A 23412-nucleotide genomic window follows, 5' to 3' on the forward strand; every position below is an offset into this window, starting at 1 on the left:
ATTAGTGTCTGGTGGAATTTTTTGGATGGAAAAAATATCCTTTCTTCACTTGTCAGCAAGGGAATGTGGAATCATTGTAGCGTCTGTCACAGAACGTGGAAGAACAATGAAGTCTTCTCATCTAGCTTTTTAGGATTTATTTATTTATAAATGCATCTTCATGTGTTTAATTGGTTTCAGTAAGCTAATTACACAAGCACAGTGTGGCAAGGGATTGATGTTGGTGATTATTGTTTTCTTTTTTTTCTTTAAGCAGGTCAGGTTGGCCTGAGTCTCAAGCCTAATGAAGACAAACTTTGGCTAATTTCCTTGTATAAGTAGTTTTAGTTGATTTTCAAAGACTAAATTCATTAATGAACTTGGCCTTAGGTCCTCCAAAAATTAAGAAAATAATACACTGAAATGTTGTTTGGCGATTTAGAGAATGCGAGAGGCATATGTTTGTGATTGCTTATAGGAGAAAAAAAAAATGTTTGTCAGTCATTTATCTTTATGTAATGAAGCACATTTTACTAAATTAAAGCAGACCTTGCTTTCAAGCACGGCCTGCTTAGTGGAGGGTTTTAGAATTGGATGTTAAGTGAGGCAGCCTGGCTCCTGATTGATGGCTAAGCAGGTGCCCTTATAGTGCCTTTGTTTCTGTTGGCTGGGGGAATTTGGAACTTGTTACATCTTTTGACCATGTTTCAGAATCACCCAAGGTAGTAATTTCAGTCCTGCAATATGGCACAGAAATGAAAGGGTAGCAGAGCTTTTCATACTCTGTATTGTGGTGGTGGCAGATGTTCAGATGTCAGTTTTCTTTCTTGTTTCAGTTCAGTCCAGAGGGATTATATGGAAATGAGCTCTTTATCCATGCTATTCTTGAAGATTTTGAGGTTCAGCTGCTAGTGTTGGGTTCATGTTTTTGCATTGATTTCAGCAAAAGCTAATCCATTTTGCCTGAGCTCAGATGACTTCCCTGCTTTGTCTCTAAACAGCTGCTTACTGAATTTGCTATGATACCAGACAGAGGTGTATGTTTTTATTTTTCAGACATCATTTCAGTTTAGTATATTAAATGGCATTTTTCTGAAAAAGGCAAATATGGAGTCAGTCAGGGATTCAGTAACATTTTTGTTGCCCCATTCTGAGGCTGACACTGTGTATGTGCTTTTCAATGGTTTCCAGTGATTGAATCCACCTAGACCTACTGCTTCTTGTCACCACAAACAGCTTAAAGCACTGTAGGACAACCTGGAGATAAGGTATTGCCCATACCTGCCTTTTCATACCATCTTGTATCAAGTTGAAAAAAAAACAACAAAGAGACCAAGGTCATCAAGCCTGTTCTGATAAAACCAGTAAACCTGTCAGTGCCAGAAGACTTCTATTAATAACCTGAAACAGGTATGGGCTCTCAAAATCACAATATGATTGTTAAAAGTTGTGACAGTCTCATTAAATCTGGATGTGATGATGTTAATAATAGTAATATAGAGATTATTTTGGTAATATGTGGGTTCACTCATGAAGAATTAAAGCTCTACTAATTTTTAACTTTGAAATATCTGTTTTATAAGTGAATATTTAGTTTCAAGCTTGTAATATTGTGCCAGCATATTTTTTTTGGCGATGAATATGAAAATGTATTGTTAATGATACTGCATTTGGCCAGAGACCATAAATAAATATTCAGGGTTTCTGTGGTAAAGGGTTTCACCGAATTCTTATCAAACTTTCTTCCTAAGTTTTTTGGTTTTTGTTTTTTGTTTTTTTTAATGAAGAAAAGCCCTTACGTATCAGTTTCCATGTATGCAGTGGTTACTACTACTGTAGAAATTGCAGGGGTTTTCTGCCATTCATGCTAGGATGTTGTGCTATATCCTGTGTGTAAGAATACATTAATAAATGTAATTGATCAAAAATTGCATCTCTCTGAGAGGAAGAGAGGTCTTGTGCCTTTTATAAAGATTGGAAAAATTGACTTAAAGTTTCAGGGGCTTAATACCTGTGTAGATCTAAAGTTTTGATTCTTAAAACTTCCGTTCTGTGGCTACCTGGATGCATACCACTTTTGGAGTAAAGATCCTTTAGGTACCTAAAATTCTGCTTTTGGGCAAGCTCTTTAGTACCATAGTTTTCAAGGTGCCTCATATCTTGGCATCTATTAAATATATAGAAAATCTTCTAGGCTCCATTAAATAGATGTTCCTCAATCTGTGTAAGCTGAGATGTGAGCGCCGCTAAGTGAGCTGTTGAGTACAAGTGAGCCCTCACACAAAATGGACGTCAAAGTTGGGATGCTGCTCCCTGTGACCTGCTGGTTCAGCCAGAGGGCAGGTACCCAGGATGTGGATGAGAGTTTCATGGCACATCTCCTTTCTCTGGGAAACATGCAGTAACCATAAATTTGTAGATTGCCTGGAGCTGCAAGCGTTATCAGATTTCCTTTTTAAAACAAATCTCTCTATGGAATAGTTAAGAAATCGGAAGAATGAGGGAGAAAATGTGGTTGTGACCTAGGGTTTAGATAATATATGTGAAGTAGGGGAAACCTGGGTTTTAATTCCTATGTCATTTAGAATTTCTATATTTTTATCAAATGAGTATTCCATATTAAACATCTTGAGTCTGGCCCCCCTTTTGTCAGGGCATTGTTCTTTATCTGAAATGAGAGATTTGTTCTTTTTCTTCAAAATAAGCAAACAAAACCTGGGCCTCCTCACTCTGAGATGGCTAAAGACATCTAGGTTAGTTAGGCTAAATCCTAACTGGAAGGAGGTATCTCCTCGAATCTCAGCGTAAGTTGCAAACTCTTCAGCCTTCCCTCTTGTCTGTAGTTACTGCTGCTCTAATTGCTGCCCAGTGTGTATCACCTTTCTAAGCATTTAAGTCATCCTGCCTTTTTTTTTTTTCTGGATTCCAGAAGTCTAATTCAGGGTATGGATTTTGCTACACAACCAGGTGCTGGGTCCCTATAAATCTAGTTCTGAATCTTCAGATGGGTGTACTAGTAAATCACCGTGGTGGCCCTGTGTATTGTTCCAACCCTCTCATAAGCACATGCAAGTTGTGGATGGATGTAGAAGATTGCCTTAGAGTGAGTGCTTTGTGTGAGGGCTCTCATATTTATGTCCAGGAAATTCAGGACAGAATTTGGATCCTGTCTAGCGTGTCTTACTCCAGAGTACTCAGTAAAGGGAGCATGATAGGTATGTTCTGCACACAAAGTAGCTCTTTGTTTGGATGCACAAAAGCCCTGGTGGGTATATATTGTCCTGGATTTCCAAGCATCAAGCAGCCACATTAGAGCTACCACCTGACTATGCTGCCCAGGATCTGGAAATTCCAGGGAAATGGCCAAATTTGTCTTTTTTTTTTGCCAGGACAGGATTTCTGTGTGGAAAAAAAAAAAGGGCTATGTCTGGAGAAATCTGGACATCTGGCAGCTTTACTTCAGATTATTGAGCTGCTCCGTGACAAAATACAAAATAGAGTGGAAGTATTTAAGAGTTCCTTGTTTTAAACAGAAGCCATTTTTCCATTTCATAGTTCTTGGTGGTGTTTCTGTTGTCAAGATTAGATGCAGATGAAGAGGTTATTAACTGGAGAAACGCATTTTGATGCCATTGCAAGTGGAACTAATTTCAGTACATAAAATGTTGATAGCTTTCAGATTTTTACATTTTATATACTACCAAGAATTCTGTTTGGTTGCTTTAAATCCTGTCACATTGCCACAATTAATTACTAGTATTTTTGCCTTGCAATTGAAGTGATTACAAGTGTATAATTTAGCTTTAGGCAGCTTTTAGCCAAAACATAATTTAATATCCAGCTGTTTTTCCCCTCACCTCCCTCAAGTGCCAGAAAACATCTAGCTTTCCAGGCTCATCTTGTGAAGCCAATAGCCATGGTGGCAGCAGATTGAAGCTCAAACAGAAGTACTGGGGTCCCAGTCCCTACATCAGGATGTTCTGCACTGCTGGACTTGCAGATCACTACGTTTTTTACCAAGAAAGTGTTGAAAACCCTTTGCCCAGGAATGTTTCCATTTTAAGTGTGATCTCTGTCTAAACGGACCTTCCCTTTCTTCTCCTTTGGGTTTTGAGGCTGGGAAGACTCTAGTCAATCGATTCTGTTGCAAACTACAGCTATGTGGCAGTCTGAAAAAGCAGAGCCCAAACTCGTATCTGGAGTACAACTAATGAAAGGGGAAAACGCATCATCTGTCTCTCTTCAAATAACTGTCACTGCAGAAAGCATTTATAGGTTTGCTTGTAATTCAGTAGGTGATACATTTTCCCCAGAGTCAGCACTGAACCTCCTGTATGTTGTGTCAGGCCGTGCTTAGCTGCCTTTTTTTGATGAGGCATACAAATGAGACTTTGCCTTTAGAACCTTAATGAGTGCTGAAATTAATGTTGTAGCTGGTACAACATCATGTCTTGCCTCCCTGGAGCGCAGCTCAAGGAGGGTAGAAGGTATCTGAGATTGTATGTTGTCCCTGTGCGAGTAGACAGGCAGCTATGGGGTCAAGAATTCACAAGCTCTCCCGAACAGTCCCTCCACCTCCGCACCCTCAAAGACTATGTGTGCTGTTCATAAAGCCTACCAAGCGTAAGGTCTGGGATGATTCCGAGCAGGAGACTAATTTAGGTATTCCCAGAGGAACGTTTCTTTCTTCATTGATTACAGAGAGACTGTAGGAATACAGGCTTTCAGGAGATGAAATAGAGAAGAGAGATGACTCGTCTTATTAGTATCTAAAATGTATGAATTTTTTGCATTAATAATTCCTACTGAATTTAGTAGAATCGTTTTGTTAACGTTGGATGTTTAGCCCTTATAAGTACATCTGGCATAATAGGAAAACAGTAACCTGCTGCTCATGGTTTAAATTAAATTACACCAGATTGTATTGTGTTAACTTTCTCTAATGTACCCGTCAGAATGTCCGAGCCTTTGGCAGGTAAACATGTTATTTATTAAAAATAGCGGCAAAATATCTTTCGAAAGAAAACAGTGCACCATGTACAAATTTGTTGCAAATTCTAATACTCTAAAATATAGGTAATTTGGAAGACAAAAAGTTTTCTGTAAGTGCAAAGTATTAGAATAGGCTTTTTCTTCTTACTGTAAAACTTCACTAGATGTCAGTGTGGAAAGTGTTTTTACTTAAAAGCTATGTGAACTGTAGAATGAGAAGTGTTAATTCCTTTAACACATGCGGATTTAGTATGACAGTTATAAGAATTTGGTAGTTGGGAGGTTGCTCAATATGTAATTTATTTGTTAGAAATGTATTTTCAGAACAATAAAAGCAATTTTTATAGGTTCTCACTGAATTCTGAAAATTCAGTTCACATAGACATAAAGTCAAGATTTGTTTCAGTACTTACAGAAAGTTTTGAGATTTGTCTTACAAATCAAAACGACGTTTTAAAACATAATTAAAAAATTAGGGTTAAAAAAGCAGACTTTTTTTTTATATTGTTGATTATTTTGAGTCAGCAAAAATTTTAATATATGTTTTCTTGCTGTTGGTTTGTGAAAACTGGGCCTGTTTGAATGGGGGTAGCGCATATATTTTCACATGGCTCAAGACATGGCCCTAGGCGTTAACTTACGTATTTAGAAAAGAAAAAAATGCATATGTATTTATATATGTTTAAGTTTGATTTAGGAAAGCATTCCCAATCCGTAAGTGTGCTTTTGCATTCTTTTAACTGTATTATGTTTTTATATGACATTTGAAGAAGCAGACTAGCTCTGTTACATGAGAAGGTTGGTTGGTTAGGGTGTTCTGGGTTTGTGGTTTTGGGGCGTTTTTTTGTTGTTTTTTTGAAGCTTCAGTGCTTTTATTGAAGCTTTAAAGTTTGGTCTCCTATGAGATAGTTAGACTTTTCCCTTTAAATGAATTCTATTGTGTTTCTGAAATAATAGAACAAGCAAAAGATAGTAGTTTAGATATTGTATGGTGTTTTTTTTGCCTAAATATTGTGATAAATAAATATGTGAGTCCTTTCATCTACCTTAGGTTTCCTTTCAGTAGCATGTCCGTTACTGTCAGAAAGTTGGTGCAGATGAACCAATTAACCCTATAATTTGGATACAGCAAATCATTCTTTAGTAAATATTCAAGAACTCTAATAAGACTTCTTTTCGTATTTGTGCAACTTTTATTAAAGTAAAAGCTTTTGCTTTTGCCGATAAAGATCACATGATTCTGAATGGAGGAGTTCAACATTTTTCATATTAGAACTGGACTTTTTCTTTTGCATACATTGGTTAATGCTGTACTAATAGTAACTAAATAACATGGTGATGGGTTAACTGAAATATGCAGAAAGCGCATTTGAAAACGTAGCTGTCAAATATATATGTTAACAGCAGACGCGTTGTAAGGAATTTTGAGAGGTTTGTTAAAACATTGCAAAGACCTTGCATGTAAGTTAAGGTATGATGAAACTGATATTTAAGAACTTAAAATCTTTTAGTAGATTTCATTAATTTTTCATAAATTATTTCCACACATTGACAAGAAGAAAAGGACATTTTTAAGTACTGATTTAGGTAACATTTCCTTTTTCTGAACTGATACCTTAAGGGTGTTTAGTTTATGTCCTGTACTTCACGATGTTTAAGTGGCTGTAGTAGGAAAGGTATAGCATACTAAAGGGGCTTTACAAAGGCACCTTGAGAAATTGTTTTTAATGTTTTTAAAATAGCCGACTTACTCCTCTTGCTGTTTCTCTGTCAATGTTTTATGATGGCTGACTCAGCAAATTCTGCAACTCTCGTTCCAGGCTAAGAATCTTTTTTTGTGACCAGCGGTCCACATTTTGGCCCACAGGAAAGAACGTGCTATTGCCTCGCTTTTCAGCCCTTTCTGTGACGATAAATAAACACATTAAATCCTCTGATAGTAAATCAGGCTGAACCACTCTTGCCTTTCTAGTGTGGTTTACACCATGGATCTTCAGTATGGTCTATCCATTTCACCTGAGAGGTCTTACACTTTTGATTCTTGATTGGAAAAAAAGTAAAAAGGAACTTTGGGGAAAAACTGCACGGAATACTTAGCAAGTCCCTCCCTTTGCACTATAGGATTGCAGAGAAACCAAGATGTAGCAAAGCCCAGGAATGCCAGCTTTGAGAGCCGGTATTGGAGCGCTCTGCCATTCTGACTTTAAGGTGAGAGGTGTGATTGGGTCTGTACTTAGAACTGGTTCATCTTTATGCATGCAGCAAAATTTGCTTTTCCTTGCAGGGACCTTTCAAAAACACCACAGGTCTTCCTGTGTTCCAGACTTGTGGTGGTTTTTTCTCTATTGGAATATTTTATTTTATGCTGGAACAGTTTTTGCACTGAATTTTACTGTGAAGTGAAATTTATGCTAGCATGCTCAGAGCCAAGGTTTCAAGCACTAATTTATGTTTTATAAATCAAATAAATAAATGTGCACCTGCAATCAAGCTGGATGCAAAAGCATACAAATCATTGATTAAACACTTGAGTACTTTATTCTCGGAACCGAAAGCTATAGAACCCTTGTTAGTTTTGATGACCTTATATATGAGAAATCTAGATTGCTTAAGTGCTTGCTGAAGTATGGGATGGTTTGGTCATCGTATTAGCCTTTAACTTAATTGCATTTCTCATGGCATTATCATGTGAAAATGCATGGTCCAGAGTTTGGGATCATAGGTCTTTTTTTGACCCATCTGGAAGCAAGTTGGATTGGATTTTGAGAGATCGCTGGTGCACCATGTACTGTAACTCTGGGAACTGCTGCTGTAATAACAATTTGTATTGCTCCTTTGGAAATGTCTGCATTAATATCTGTCAGAGGCTGGATGAAATATTTTTTTATTTAACTGTCTGTATTCTATGCAGATCTTGGGAAGGAGTCAAAGGACGCAAAGCCAGGTTTTGCATCTAGTCTCAGCTGTCTCCCTAGTATTCAGAAGTATTCCTGTCGAAGCATATGCAGTAGCCTTACCTAAGTGTTTTTCGTGTATTAGATATTATAAATGATGTAGTTAATGTTGTGAATGAAGTTGCACAAAATGGTATGTTTTGCCTTGCACTTCTCTGTTTCTAAAGACTGTAAGCCAAAGAGTTTGGCTTAAGTACAACCTTTATTGTACTTTACAACCTTTACAAGCTTTGTTCCTTTAATTCCTTAAGTAGAACGGCACTCAGCTTGGCTGTAGTTTATACTGTACTTCCTGAGTCCTGGGATTTATCCTCTCTTGTCTACAGCTTCTCACTCTGCTCATAAACCACAACTTGGAATATTTATGACACAGACTTTTGTAACAATTTATGGGAGTCTTTTATTCTCAAGGAAGATTAAAGTTGACTGATCCATGCAAGATTGCTGATTTTCCGTTTAGAGGAGTTAAGCATATGATAAGTGTTTTCAAAGAAGATATTCAGTTGGAAGAGCCAGAACTGGTGGTTCTGCTTTACTCTAAGTTTAGAAAAATGGGTGGGGAGAACAAAGTGAAGAATTTTGTATGAACAGTCATTTTGTGGACTCTCTGTATTGTGGATACTGTGCCCCATGTATTTATGCTGGTGTGAGCAGATTAAAAAAAAAACATTCAAGCCATCATCCTTTGCTATTTCCAAAGTAAAAGCTGAAATCTTTCTCAGTGGGATATTATTTTGTGGAGGGTAGGGTAGGAAAGGATATTCATGTTTTAGTAAAAGTAACTAACTAGTTTTAGGGTAGAAACATCTTTTGGGACAGTTTTGTAAGACTTTGGCATACAAATATTTGGTCAGTACATGCCAATCTCGGAACACAAGTATACAACTTACTGTACTGACTTATGTGAGAGGAGACTGTTAAAAGCACAGTCCTCTTCTCATGCCATGGTTGTCTCCTGGCAGTTTCCTTGTGTAGTAATTGAACCCTTAATTTTAGAAGGTGTAATATATTTGAGACTTGGTTTGCGCTAAAACCCATGGCCACAAATAGTAAGTGGACAAATAAATAATAATGATTATAGCTGAGAGAGAAACTGCATATGAAAGTGGGCTATTTAAATTACAGATTCAGGCATACATGTGTTTTGGACGACTGGGATGCTACCCTGAAAATTAGAAGGGGAATCAACTTGTTCCTCCTCTCTGAGTGCTGGAGCAGGAGTGACACTGTTAATCTGCTTTGTATTCCTATGTTTAGTAGAATCATAGAATGGTTTGGGTTGGAAAGGACCTTTAAAGGTCATCTAGTCTAAAGCCCCTGCAATGCGCAGGGACAACTTCAACTCGATCAGGTTACTCAGAGCCCCGTCCAACCTGACCTTGGATGTTTCCAGGGATGGGTCATCTACTACCTCTCTGGGCAACCTGTTCCAGTGTTTTACCACCTTCATTGTAAAAAAAAAAAAAAAAATTCTTCCTTATATCTAGCCTAAATCTTCCCTCTTTTAGTTTAAAACCATTACCCCTTGTCCTATCGTGACAGGCCCTGATAAAAAGTCTGTCCCCATCTTTCCTGTGGGCCCCCTTTAAGTACTGGAAGGCTGCAATCGGGTCTCCCTGAAGCCTTCTCCAGGCTGAACAACCCCAACTCTCTCAGCCTGTCCTCATAGGAGAGGTGCTCCATCACTCTGAACATCAAAAGGGGATAGTGATGGTGTTCTTTGGGTTCCTTTGTGGAAGAGATGTCCATTCCCTATCCTGGAGGTAAAGTTACTGACATTGACAAATTTCACAGTTGCTCTCTGTCTGTATTATTTGCTTCTGAGCCGAAATGAACTGTGGTCACTGAAGATCAGCGCAAAATTGTTAGCTAGAGAATTTTTTCAGTAGCAGCACATTTAGGTTTAGAACTGTGCCAGAAATATTTGTGTCACAAACAAAAATTTCCTTTTACTGAAAGGAGCGTAGAGAGGCCAACAGTTTATCACAGTGCACTGTAGGAGTCCCTGGTGTGGTAGAGGCTGCAAGCACCGGGTGTTCTTGTTTTGCTCTGAAGCGATGCCCCTTGTCTGCACCCTGAGGTGCACCTTTTTTTCCAGACAGAAATTCTGTCCAGGTTCTAATTGAAAAACTGAAACGTCAGCCTTAAAAAGAGAAGTGGCAGCCTGGTTTTGAAAGGATTTTAGGCACTTACAGCCTCAAATATCTACCTGCGAAGATTTCTAAGAATAATTTTCTGCTTAACCCCTATTACTTTTAGCCACCTAAGAATAGTTTTTAAGTCTGTATCTTCGGGAACCTTTTGAAGTTTAGTAAGGGTAAATCTGAAGGAACAGTGGGGTGTGAAGTGGGACAAAATTCTGATTTGAAAACTTTGTTCTTAAGCCTTTTTTGAGATTTGTCTATACACCTGCCTTTGCACTTTGAATTGATATACTATCAAATAAGCATTTTGTGTAGTGCAAAATACTCTGCGAATGTTTCATTAACTTTTGCTGCAAGTGCTACTTAGGAAAAAAAAAAAAAACAATGCCCGAGAATAAAAAAAAGTAAAGCCTTGAAAAATTATATTTACAATATTGGTTTTGAAGCCTTGCAGACAGGTTCTTATGAAAGCTGCCTGAATACTCGCATCAAATATTTCAATAGTTTTTCAGTAAGAATTTAATGTGAAGTTATGCTGTAATTAGAAGTCCACACATCTTTGAATTCCGTATTTAGAGACAAAGCTTGAATTTAAATGGATCTTAAATCTGAGGTTTAGCCTGACAAGAAGGAGTCCTCTAGTGTAAAGGGATATTGTCTTCTGTTCCTTCCTGCCTTCTAAATAATGGTGCAGAGGACACTGCCAGGCCGTTATGACATTTGGGCTTTGTCTGCTTCCCCCATCATATTTACTAATAGGGATTTGTATTCATAATTTAGCTGATGATTCATTTGCCAGTACATAGCTGAATACTTTTAGCTCATTTGGCAGTATGTGTGTTGGCGTAGCAGTCATCATGGACGCGAAATGTATGTGTTTGTATTTGGATCTCGTGGCAGATGTGTAATATAAAGGAGCTACCGCTTTGGCAAGGCCATTTTCCTGACTCTGCCCACATTTTAACTGTTCCCTGGTTATGATCTGTGATTGTGGCTCGCATTGATGTTTGTCTGCCCTTTCAGAGTGAAAATAGCATGTTCAGTTTTCCTTTTTTTTTTTGTTCTTGTGATGTCGCAAAGATAGCACAGCATGATGCAAACACTGGAAACAGAACTTCTTAATATACTTTTTCTCAACTGCCATATTGCTTCTGAAAACAATTTGTAACCTGTCTGTTTTCATTTGGCAACTGAAAAGCAAGGGTTTGCAACGAAGGCTTTAGAAAGTGCAGATGACTCAATTTCTGTGCAGAGTCAAGTATGTTTAAATTATTCTATGCGGGTAAGTGTGTAGGGAACAAAAAAGGGAATGAATGATGAAATACTTACTTGCTCCCTTTTTGTTTTGTGTGTGTAAGTTTTGAGCAAAATAACATGTTCTGCAGAGTGGACTTAAGTCTTGCATATGCCTATATGTTAAATATTAAGAGCTTGCCAAGATGTGTGTATAGTTTGTCCTCAAAACAGGGTTTAAATAGTCTTTTTTTGGTAAGTTAATTTGCTGAATAAAACTCCTGCTTCTGGAGAAGGAGTATGTATTGGGTTTGCATGGAAAGGTTTTAGTAGCAGAGAAGCTACAGGGGTGGCTCTTGTGAGAAGCTGCTAGAAGCTTCCCCTATATCTGACATAGCCAATGCCAGCCGGCTCCAAGAGGGACTCGCCACTGTCCAAGGCTGAGGCCATCAGCGACAGTGGTAGCGCCTTTGTGAGAACATATTTAAGAAGGAGGAAAAGTTACTGCGCAACAGCAATTGCAACCGGAGAGAGGTGTGAGAATATGTGAGAGAAAGAACTCTGCAGATGCCAGGGTCAGTGAAGAAGGAGGGGAGGAGGTGCTCCACTGCTGGAGTGGAGATTCCCCTGCAGCCCGTGGTGAAGACCATGGTGAGGCAGGCTGTCCCCCTGCAGCCCATGGAGGTTGGAGTGGAGCAGATATCCACCTGCAGCCTGTGGAGGATCCCACGCCAGAGCAGGTGGATGCCCAAAGGAGGCTGTGACCCCATGGGAAGCCCACGCTTCTGGCAGGACCTGTGGCCCTGTGGAGAGAGGAGCCCACGCTGGAGCAGGTTTGCTGGCAGGACTTGTCACCCTGTGGTGGACCCACGTTGGAGCAGTCTGTTCCTGAAGGACTGCATCCCGTGGAAGGGACCCACACTGGAGCAGTTTGTGAAGAACTGCAGCCTGTGGGAGAAATTCACGTTGGAGAAGTTTGTGAAGAACTGTGTCCCATGGGAGGGACCCCATGCTGGAGCAGGGGAAGAGTGTGAGGAGTCCTCCTCCCTGAGGAGAAAGGAGCAGCAGAGACAACGTGTGATGAACTGACCGCAAACCCCATTCCCCATCCCCCTGCGCCGCTTGAGGGGAGGAGGTTGAGAATTCGGGAGTAGAGTTGAGCCCTGAAGAAGGGAGGGGTGTGGAGAAGGTGTTTTAAGATTTGGGTTTTATTTTCTCATTATCCTCTTCTGATATGATTGGCAATAAATTAAATTAATTTTTTGCCAAGTTGAGTCTGGTTTTGCCCACAACAGTAATTGGTGAGTGATCTTCCTTTCCTTAACTCAACCCACGAGCCTTTTATTATATTCTCTCCCCCCTGCCCGGCTGGGGAAGAGAAGTGATAGAGCGGCTTTGGTGGGCACTTGGTGTCCAGTCAGGGTCAACCCACCACAGAATTTCTCTTCACTTCTTACCTACAGGACGACTTTTTTCCTGAGAAATTTCAGCTAGCCTCCTTCATTTTGGCATTTTTGTCAATATTAAATCTATAGCATCAAACAGTTACAACTATTGGGATGCTGTGTCTCATTTTTAGCTAGTTCCTTTGTGCAGGCAGAGGAGAATGAATACACAAGGAACTCTGAGGACAGAAGGGCCCGAAGGGGAGGAGAAGCAACAGTAACTTCGCTGCTTGTTTCGCTTTGCCTTGCACAAGTGTGGCCATGCAAACACCACAAATTAAAAAAACACACTAAAAATTGCTAAAATAAAACTTGATAATGGGGATATTGAGCTGTCTTTGTAAGTTAAATTCTGGCTGTGGTTAATTAAGTAAAAATGCTGCTCCAACCATGTTGTCTTGGGTGCCTTATTATTAAATGAAGGGAAGACAGGAGGAAATAAAACTCTCGTTTCTTTTCTTGCTGGAGCATTTGTTTCCCCTTGTCCGTATGTGTATTGCAAGAACACCAAGTATAACAAATAGTGTTTGCATTTAGTTCTGAATACAGTGAGGTCTATGATCACTCTTATCTCTGCAAAAGCAAGCTCCAAAGCCCGTGTGGCTGCCCAGAGAGTTCGCATTTCTGCATGTGTGATGGATGGGTTCATTGTTCTAATGAAGCGTGGCAGTTGCTGGAGGTCGTGGTCACAGGAGGAGAAAGGCAATCCATCTTTAACGAGGGGCAGTTCTATGGAGGCCTTGAATGCCAAGGCAGAGATGTAGAATTTCGTTTATTATTTGATGTAGAGGGCCAGTGCAGAGACAGTACCTTGTTTTATGAGGTGGGTTTTGTTGTTGTTGTTGTTTTTTTATTACAAAGAAGGTGGGAGCTGTATCCTGTACAAACTTTAACCATTTCAGATCTTTTGGCTTAGTTCTCAAGTGTCTGGAGGTTGCAAACGCATATATTTCTGTGGCCAGATCTCTGATCGGATAGGGACATCTGGCCATGCAGAGATGGCGTTAGACTTGCCTGTCTGAGCATCCTTAGGAATTGCGGCCTCATGAGCTTCATGCTGACTAGCAGGCAGTGTCTGTAATCAAGGGGAACGTTATGGCCTTGGGAAATTCTTCAGAGCAATTCCCATCAATACAGATAGTAGGTGTGCATTTAAAGTACCCCTGAGAACTGGGAGCTTGTGTTGAGGCAGACTCTGAAGATGGATCTTCTCATCGACCAGGCAAACTCTATACCTTGTGTTCCCTCCTTTTTCTTTTCTAGACTGCTTATAGACATTGGAGATTGGTTGTGATGAGGGTAACTGAGCCCTTTTCATTCAGATCAGGAAGAAACAAATTAAGAATAACAACTTTTCTTCACTGAACTAGTCATAGTTGGACTAGTGTACCATGTATGTAGAACTAAACACGTTACCAGTCTCCTGTTTGTTTAACGCTGGTTGTATTTAAGGTCGAGAAAAGAGAATGTTTTCTCATGGTAGATTTATTTGATGTTTTAATTGATTAGCCTAAAGACTGTGTCTGAATACTGCATATGTGGCTGATGTCTGAGGAGAACGTAAAACACTTTCTCTAAGCATGAAGAATGCTAATTATCTTTTTCCCCTTTGCTTCTACTCTTAGGCCTGTGGAAGACAGATGCAAAGGGAGGGATGAACAACTGGGCTCAGACGTTAAAACATGGAACACATCTGCTGTGGTTCACTGACATTTCTGTTCTTAGATTTGATCTTTGAACAAAATTCTCTGAAAGGTGTCAGGAATCACCAGCATTGCCGGTACAGAATCAAAACTAGGAAAGAGCTGTGTTCACCAGAAAATTGGAAGTTTGACTCATCCTTAGACTTTGAAAACTGGAATATATTGTATAACTATTCACTGAACATAACAGTCAGCAGTAAAATATATAATGTGATCACAATTTTCTCTTTCTTGGTCTTTCTTGTTTCATATGTTTAAGGCTTTTAGTTTGACAGTTTCAAAGTAAAACAGTTACAGATTTAAGTATCTAAGGTAATGCAAGTGCAGGGCTAGTTACAAATGTGCTTCCTCTTTGATTTGAAAAGTTTGGCTGTTGACCTGTCTCTTTCAGCCCAATTCTTGTACTGTGTTCATCATTCTGGTATCTGAACAAACAGCACATAAACTTATTTAGAGGAGAGGAGGGTTTGCATGTACCAATATTTAGTTTATTTGGGGTTGAGATTTCTTTAAAAAAATAATTCTTAAAAGCAAAGATTTTTGCTGTATTTTTGTTTGTCTTGCAGGTTGATCCAGCTTTGAAAGAAAAATTAAAACACAACACTGTGACACTGGAATCTGAATATGAGGTAAAATAAATTTTGTTGCTTGGGGCTTATAACCTTGACTACCCTTGATTACCCTGGCCGCTGGTGGGTTGTATCTGTCCCTAACTAAAATTAGATCAGCCATCTGCCTTTGACTCGTTCATGTCCAATAAAAACAAGGTTTTATGTAAAGAAAGCTTTTTGAACATAGAGTGCTTCTTTCTGAACACAGGTTTACTTTGATGTCCAGGTGCCAAGTACAGTGATACAAATAAATTCCACTATTTCTGTGGTTAACCTAGTCTATAAATGTAGAGTTGATGTTGGTTTTAAACAGAATGTGTATATGTCAACACTTCTACTGCATGAGTTTTGATGATCTTTAGACCAAATTACAGAACAATGTGCTTGATGAGCTTTCTGTTATTTCTTGCTTCTGAAACTTAGTGTATCTTTCAAACAACTGCTGTTCTTTTTTTGCTATTTCAGAGAATTTTATAGAGAAATATTTCGCTCTTTTCTCAACAGTGCATTTTCTTCAAATATTACTGAGCTCCACAATGGCTGTTTTGGCCAATTTAATATCCAGAGTTTCATAAATCTTCAGGCTTGCAACGAGCCATGTTAGGAAAACTGGAAAAAGCCTCCCTGTATCCAGAACAAAGCGTAAAGCTATTTAAGATAATTTTTAGTGTTTTAAAATGACTTGGATCAGAGGTCCAGCTAACACTTCATCTTTCTCTATGGTCTTTATGCTGAACAGAGGTTTTCTTTTTCTTCCCATACCACATTCCTGTCACAACAAGCCTGCGAACAGCTTGATTGTACCCGTTGCTCTCATACTTAGGTATCCAAATGGCAGTACATGGTCTTGCTAATAAAGCCTTTCTATTATATTACTCTTTTGTGATTTGTCAGAAATAAAAATAAAACTTACCTTTTGTATTTTTATATGCCTAAATTCACAGAACACCTGCCTACATGCCAGGTTTGTGATAGTGTATTACCATTATTGCAAGCAGTTTGGGGCTGTCCTCCTTCTACAAAGAACTGTGTTTTATAGTGTAGGGAATAAAAAGATTTGATCCCTGAGTACGTACAAATCCATTAAGTTCTGATTGCCTCTGGGATTATTGTGTCTCTCGCTTTCCATAGAATATACTGTAAGGCTGCTCTGATTTATTTATGTGGAAGAACCACAAGCAATACAAGGAACCACATCTCCCTGTTTAACTCATTACCTAACCTCAAAATCAACTGATCTGTATTCAGATATGCCTTGCATTCTCTCCAGATGATAAATAAATAGTTGAAGGATAATATTTAAATGGCCATGTTTGCATTAGCTTTATGGATAAATCAATGGTAATAAAATACAACTGGCATGAAAACATATTACAAATCTACTTGGGTAATGAGGCTTCTTCCTGATGGACAGAAATGACAGAAACAATCTTATTTTTTTCTTAATCTAAACTGCAGAGAGTTCCCAGGCCAAGATTATTCCAAAGTAGTGTTTGGGTGTTATAGAGGGCAGACCAGTTCAACAGAACGAACGGATTTGCATTTTCACATAATGAAAATAGATTCAGATTGTTGTTTTGAACTCTGATGTCAATGTATACTTTACTGTGGGCACCAACATGCAAGCACTAGGCATATTCATTTCTTGCTTCAGTGAAACTTGTGGAACTACCAGCAGTCATGCATGTACTTCGCAAGCTCCGCACTGAGTGTGTGATGTTTTTAATCAATGCTACCTCTATATTCTGGTGGACAAAATCTAGCCAATCAGTGAGTTACAGCTAACATTTAGGACAGTGGTTTTCAGGCTAGGGGGTTTGGGGTGTTTTTTTCCCTCCTTTCTTATTTTTTTACTTGTCTAAAATACAGCTCTTAAGAACATCTTCTAATTCTATATATAGGTCACACTGGAGAAATACACTGGTGGCTGGTACTAAATATGGTATGATAAGAGATCAAGGGCAGTAAAAAAAAAACTTGCTGTTTTGATATGTAAAGCTTTATTTTACAATATTATTAGCATTATATCTGCAGCTGTTACTGAGGATACCAAGCCAGCTCTTTTGAAGCATGGTTGCCTGATGCATGCAAATGTCCATTGGCCCTCCCTAAGACTTTTAAAAATATCTTATTGTCCTTAAAAAATGTACATATTGAATACATAGTGAACTCTTTTAGAATGTTGTAATTGCTACTATAAGCATACATCTTTATAGGCATATTGCAAAAGATAAAGACATTTTCGATACTTCAAACATGTTGAAGTTTGTATTTTGTCTCCAATGTGGTGGTGGTGATGATAAAATTGTAATCATGTATTTAATCAAGTTACTGTGAGGAAATGAACATACAGACATTTTCTCACCTTCTAATTTACTAAATTACATCTTCTCAAACTATACAAAATTTACTTTATTTCATATAAGAGTATTTCTGGCCAGGATAGTATTTTGAGGAAGAAAGAATTTGCATGTGTAATTCATACTGCACTTCTTATATCTCAGATCTGTTAATAATGTCATTTATCTTGTGCCTTGGGCTGTGCCAGAGGAGCAAGCTACCTTTGCATGCGTTCTCCATTGTTTATACATTCCTCTCACACACTGTGTCCACATATGGCCAATTAGTCCTTCCTGACCCCCTTTGCCTAATACATCATTGCTCTGTCCACTAGTGACTCTGGTACTAATGTGAATGGAATTCTGCTGCTGAGCTGGGCCTTGTAGAGCACACTGTAAAAAATGTCAAGTGTTTGACCTGTGACAAAAGCCTAGAGTATTTTATTTGAAAGCACAAAAATATTGTTTGAAACAGGGGGATAAAAAACTCATTAATGTGATGAGTGAAGAGCATTCTCATGGATGTTTAACAAGCCCAGTACATTCCTTTTCATTGTTTTAAATGCAATCTCAAAATAACATTCCTTATTCTAGCACTTGGTTTCTGTACTTCTGTGAAATTAATGGTCTAGTACACTAAAAAATCTGGCTTCAGTCAGTTACATCAGACTCCAAAATAAAGAATTGTTGTTTAGGGTTTTTCAAGCAAATAAAAATGCCTTTAAGAAAAATTTATTAACATTTTATAATGGAAAAATCAGTTAAGTTTGAGTCACGTAAATTATATCCTATGGGAGCCATTGGCAATTGAAGGCAGAGGAAAAACATATCACAATAAATAAAAAATGTGAAGGATTGCTATGGAAGCAGTAAATGAGAAGTTATAAAGCAGAAGAGATTGATAAAAGATGCTAAGGACATCAGAGAGTTGTCTGGTAAGTAAGCTGACAAAGATATGGGTAAGAGGATGGTGTTGCAGCAAAGTAAGAATAAAATAATGAGGATGTAAACTCATGAGTAACCGGGTTGGCAAAGTAGCAACATTCAAAGAATATATTTGTATTTCTTTTAGAGGAAAAAAGCCCTTTAGATTCAAATCAGAAGAGACGAGGGATATACTTCCAAACTTCGTAATAACCAAACAAGATGTTATTTAATGTATATTAGGCTTTGAGGGTTTATAGCCGAGTTCCAAGAAAATGCTTGGAAGACTTCAATGGCTGCTGAAAATCTCAATCTGGGAAGGATGGTTCTCTGGGAATCACCACTGGCCAGGAACGTGTTCTGTGAGACTTGGGACATACCTGGGCAATACTGAGTACTTGTTTCAGTGACGTGGAAGAAATTGTAAAATCATTACGGATGTGCAAGTGACACAAAAGTATTGAAATAGTAAAAGTATGGCAAGACAGGAACAGAGAGCTGTTTGTATTACTTGGTAATCTGATCCTATTAAACCAGCGAAGTACCTTTTAGAATCACAGAACGGTTTGGGTTGGAGGGGGCCTTTAAAGGTCATCTAGTCCAACCCCCCTGCAATGAGCAGGAACATCTTCAACTCGATCAGGTTGCTCAGAGCCCCGTCCAACCTGACCTTGGATGTTTCCAGGGATGGGGCATCTACTACCTCTCTGGGGCAACCTGTTCCAGTGTTTTACCACCCTCATTGTAAAAAAATTTCTTCCTTATATCTAGCCTAAATCTTCCCTCTTTTAGTTTAAAGACATTACCCCCCATGCTATCACAACAGCCCCTGATAAAAAGTTTGTCCCCATCTTTCCTGTGGGCCTCCTTTAAGTACTGGAAGGCTGCAGTCAGTTCTCCCCGGAGCCTTCTCTTCTCCAGGCTGAACAACCCCAACTCTCTCAGCCTGTCTTCATAGGAGAGGTGTTCCATTCCTCTGATCATTTTTGTGACCCTCCTGGACCTGCTCCAACAGGTCCGTGTCTTTCCTGTGCTGGGGGCTCCAGAGCTGGAAGCAGCACTCCAAGTGGGGTCTCACGAGAGCGGAGTAGAGGGGTAGAATCACCTCCTTCAAACTGCTGGCCGTGCTTCTTTTCATGCAGCCCAGGATACAGTTGGCTTTCTGGGCTGCAAGTGCACATTGCCGGCTCACGTCCAGCTTTTCATCCACTGGTACCCTCAAGTTCTTCTCGGCAGGGCTGCTCTAAATCCCTTCATCCCCCAGCATGTATTGATGCCAGGGGGTTGGCCCGACCCAGGTGCAGGGCCCCACACTTGACCTTGTTGAACCTCATGAAGTTCACGTGGGCCTACTTCTCAAGCTTGTCCGGGTCCTTCTTTTAAAGTAGCCAAAGTTATTTGTTTAAGAAACTGGAAATGCAGGCCAGAGCAGACTTCATTATGGAAAGCAGCAACTCTGGAAAAGATTTAGGAGTCAGTGAATAAATAATTCAGATTGATCTTCTACTGTGATGCTGTGGCACAAAGAGCTAATTTAGTCCTTATGAATATAAACAGGAATGGTAGATGGTAGGAAGATCTGAGTGTGGCACTGATGAGGTACTGAAATACTGGATCTACTTCAGGTGTCCACATTTTGAAAGGGGCTTTAAAAATGGGATAGGTTGCAGAATAGGTTGAATATATTAACTTAGGGCTTGAGAAAATGCTTTAAATGAAACTTAAAGATTTAAATCTTTTTAAAGGTACCAAAAAACCCCGTTAGTTATATATAAATACCTTTGTAAGAAGAAAGTACTAGCTATCGAAGATTTTTTTTTTTTATTGCAGCAAAGATACTAAAATTAGAATTAAAGTCCATTATTAATAGCTGGGACCATCATTTGAACACAACAGCAATAAAAATGGGTTCTCTGTCTTTCAGAGGACTGCTCCAGAAGGAAGGTAATTCCTGAATGACAGTAGTTGAAATCTGCAAGTATCTTGTTGCTGCCATTATCAGTACCAGAGGATTACTGGTTTTGTTGTTGTTTAAGAATTATCAGATTAGTGTATTGAATTGATTTACTTCAGCGTCTGTGAAGATACTAGTGGCTAAACACTTTGAGTTGTTTGAGAGATGACAAAGGTGTTGGGAAAGAATCCCTCCTTAGTGACTGTTATGACACTAAATGGGGTTGAGATATTGTTCTTTCCCCCTTTAATCACTCCGTCCCTTCCATGCTCTTTTCTTTGTTGGTGCGTAGGTTGCGACTGTACTCCAGGTTGTCTAGGACAGGTAGAGTTTCTTGCATTTAGTTTTATTCACATGAAAAATGGTCTTGAGAGTTTTTATTTCACTGTGAGTCTTCATCACTTGATGTTTTGTAGAGAAGGACAAAGTGCTGTTTGTTTATCATTAATGGAGACTGCCATGGGAAAGGATTTTAGTTAGAATAGTTTGTGCTAGGCGTTTTATTCTGAGTGGATGTACAGTCCAAAGCCAAGCTATAGTTTGCTCCTTTTCTTCTTGACATCTCAAAAGTCTTGTGTGCCATACTTAAAAAATGTAATCAGAGAAACACAAGAAGGTGGGATTTGGTAATGGGTATGGCACAGGAGAAGTTCTGGTGGAAAAGCCTTCTTGCAGGAAGAAAGACACAGCCTCCAGAGGAAAGTTCACAGTGCTGCTTTTTGCTGGTCTTATTTCTGGAATTCATCTCTATTAAATAGTCCTGTGAATTCTTTCCTGATTGTGTTTATAACATACCTCTTTGCACAAGATCTTCCTTAACTGTGAGGTATTTCTTCCATGTGTGTCACATTTGCACTTTTCTTATCCAGTAGGAAGACACTGATTTCTCATAGATGGAAAAGAAAGTGGGGCAGTTAACAGTGCGATCAGACAGCAAACATGGTCGGGACTTATGAATACCTGTTAAAATAATCTCTTCTCCTCACCCTTTTACCTCTCTCCAAAATAGAATCCTTTGTACCTGCTTGTGCTCCCTGTATGCTTTTTTTCAATCCTGGAGGAACTGACCAGCTCTTACCGTGTTAGTGCCAACACTGTGTTGTCTCAGTCACAAAAAACCAAAAAAGTTTGAGTAGGAAAAGTGGCATCCACACAGCATGGCTGAATTCTTTCATTTATTGTCCTAAGGGATGCTGCTAGCTCCTACCAGGCAGTGTTGGGAATACTTTCTTATGCAGCTGACTAGGTGGAAATGTTAAGCACTTCTGTCATACTAATGGGCCCCCAGTGGGGAATTGCTAGGTCTTTGGTGTGAAATATCTCTGAAGTAACTTCAGTATAGTGTATGGGAATTTAGCTACACAGCTGAGGCTGTATACATTCCTTTCATTGAGTGCCTCTGAAGAGGATATAGCAAACCGGATCGTTTTGACGGAGGCTCTTGTCTCAGCAAGCAGGCAAATTGGCTTTTTGCAAGAATATCCTCCTGTTTGTTTTGCTTAGCTTTTTTTGCTTTTTTTGTCCAATTTCATAAACACTGTCTGGAATATTCTGTGACTGCCAGCGTACTTATAGATGATGCCCACATAGACACTCAGGCTAAATTTTAAATACTTTCAAAGATTGTTATACAATTCTTGCATGTTCTTTGCTTCTCAAGTTATTGTCGCCTACCTTTATTTAATGCTGAAACTATACTGTACAAAAGTACTCTGCAGTAGCAAGTTACTGTCAGAGACTGGTCACTGTCTGTAGATTTATTCACAAGTTATTTGTTTACTGTGTGTTCAGCAGTATTGCTAAGAAGCAGCTTTACTGTCATTGGCAATATAGTGGGGGGCTAACACCCGTATTACTATTCGCATCAAATAGACAGGGGATGTTAGCCAGAGAAAAGAAATGGGGATTTTTTTTTTCCTATGAGAAATTTGTCCAACGATACAAATCAAACAGTAGCCATTGATGTCAATAAAAATACTATTTATAGCTGAAGGGGTTGAAGTTGCTCTGCTAACATTTCGCCAAACCTGTAGTTTCTACACAGAGAAAAGCATTCTTTTCAGCATGTACGTTGACAAGCATGTTCTGGAAGAGAGACGAGTGGAAAATTAGCAGGTATAAAAACCTGTAGGTAAGAAACCTGTAGGTAACAAACAGAAGTCCTTAACTACACTGACTCTGTGTGAATGTTACCTGAACTGACAGAGGCAGCAGCATGTGAGAGGCAGATGTTTGAACTCACCGATTCAGAAGGATCGACTACTTAATAAGGCTGACTTCTGATTTGAGAGAGAGTGGTTACTTTAAGGTAGTTATTTCATAGCCTGGATTGAAGTTTAATTTTACATTATTGTCATAAACCTTCTCTAATTGTTTCTTTTCGCATGTCTACACACTTCTGTTAGTAGTTTCATAGTGGCAACTGATCATTTCTTGTTGTGGTTATCTCTTAGCCCTTCCCTGTGATATTCATCACAGCTTTTTTCTCTCACGTAAGAAACCTGTAAAAGCTTATTTTTCATATCTCTTCAGAAGGAAAAACACCACGTGTGACTCATAGGTCTATTACATTTTGATCCTCGTACAGTTCTTTTTTTATTAGAGTATCTTTTTATTATTATTAGAAGGACATACTGTGCCAGATTTTATATACACAAAGCGAAAAAGTTGTCCACACTTCCAAGTATTTATAGTCCTAGGAAGAAGTTTGAAATAAACCTTCTCTGTGGTGTCAGCAGGTTTTTGAGGGCTCCAGACATGGACATGCTGTGGAAATCCATATGCTTTTCCTACCAGCCACAGAACTGTCATTTTTTGCTCTTCCTTCACTCCTGCATTGTAAAACATCACATATCCCCTTCAGCCGAGCTCACCTTCATATAGTTGGAAAAGTGCCTGCAAACATCCCAAAAGTTTGTCCCTGGCTGCTCGTCTTTTAGAGGGTTCTGCTGCAGTAACTAGTAACCTTTACAAAGTTGAATATGATACAAATTTGGCAAGATAAAGCACTCAAAATTGGGAAATTCCTTCGTCCTCTTAACTTGGCTAGGTCTCCCAAGCTGTAAATTCAGATAAACCTTAATAAGAAACACTTCTCTTTCTGGGGCACATTAACCATAGCTTGATAAAACTCC

General features: G+C 39.0%; 1 protein-coding gene and 1 long non-coding RNA gene across 2 annotated transcripts in view; both read left to right on the forward strand.

Moving 5' to 3' along the window:
* Positions 1-23412, forward strand: part of COX16 (cytochrome c oxidase assembly factor COX16) — a 52635-nt gene that overhangs the window by 23436 nt on the left and 5787 nt on the right. Inside the window, exon 3 of the mRNA XM_082485207.1 lies at positions 15017-15079. Within this exon, the coding sequence (XP_082341333.1) occupies positions 15017-15079 (63 nt within the window). The remainder of the gene's footprint in view (positions 1-15016; positions 15080-23412) is intronic.
* On the forward strand, positions 1367-14473 carry LOC309673440. Its single transcript, XR_014269315.1, has 3 exons — positions 1367-1389; positions 7093-7179; positions 14373-14473. It is a non-coding gene; the product is annotated as an uncharacterized lncRNA (long non-coding RNA).

This window comes from Vanellus vanellus (assembly GCF_965231255.1).
Source record: "Vanellus vanellus genome assembly, chromosome: 6".
Taxonomy (NCBI): Eukaryota; Metazoa; Chordata; class Aves; order Charadriiformes; family Charadriidae; genus Vanellus; species Vanellus vanellus.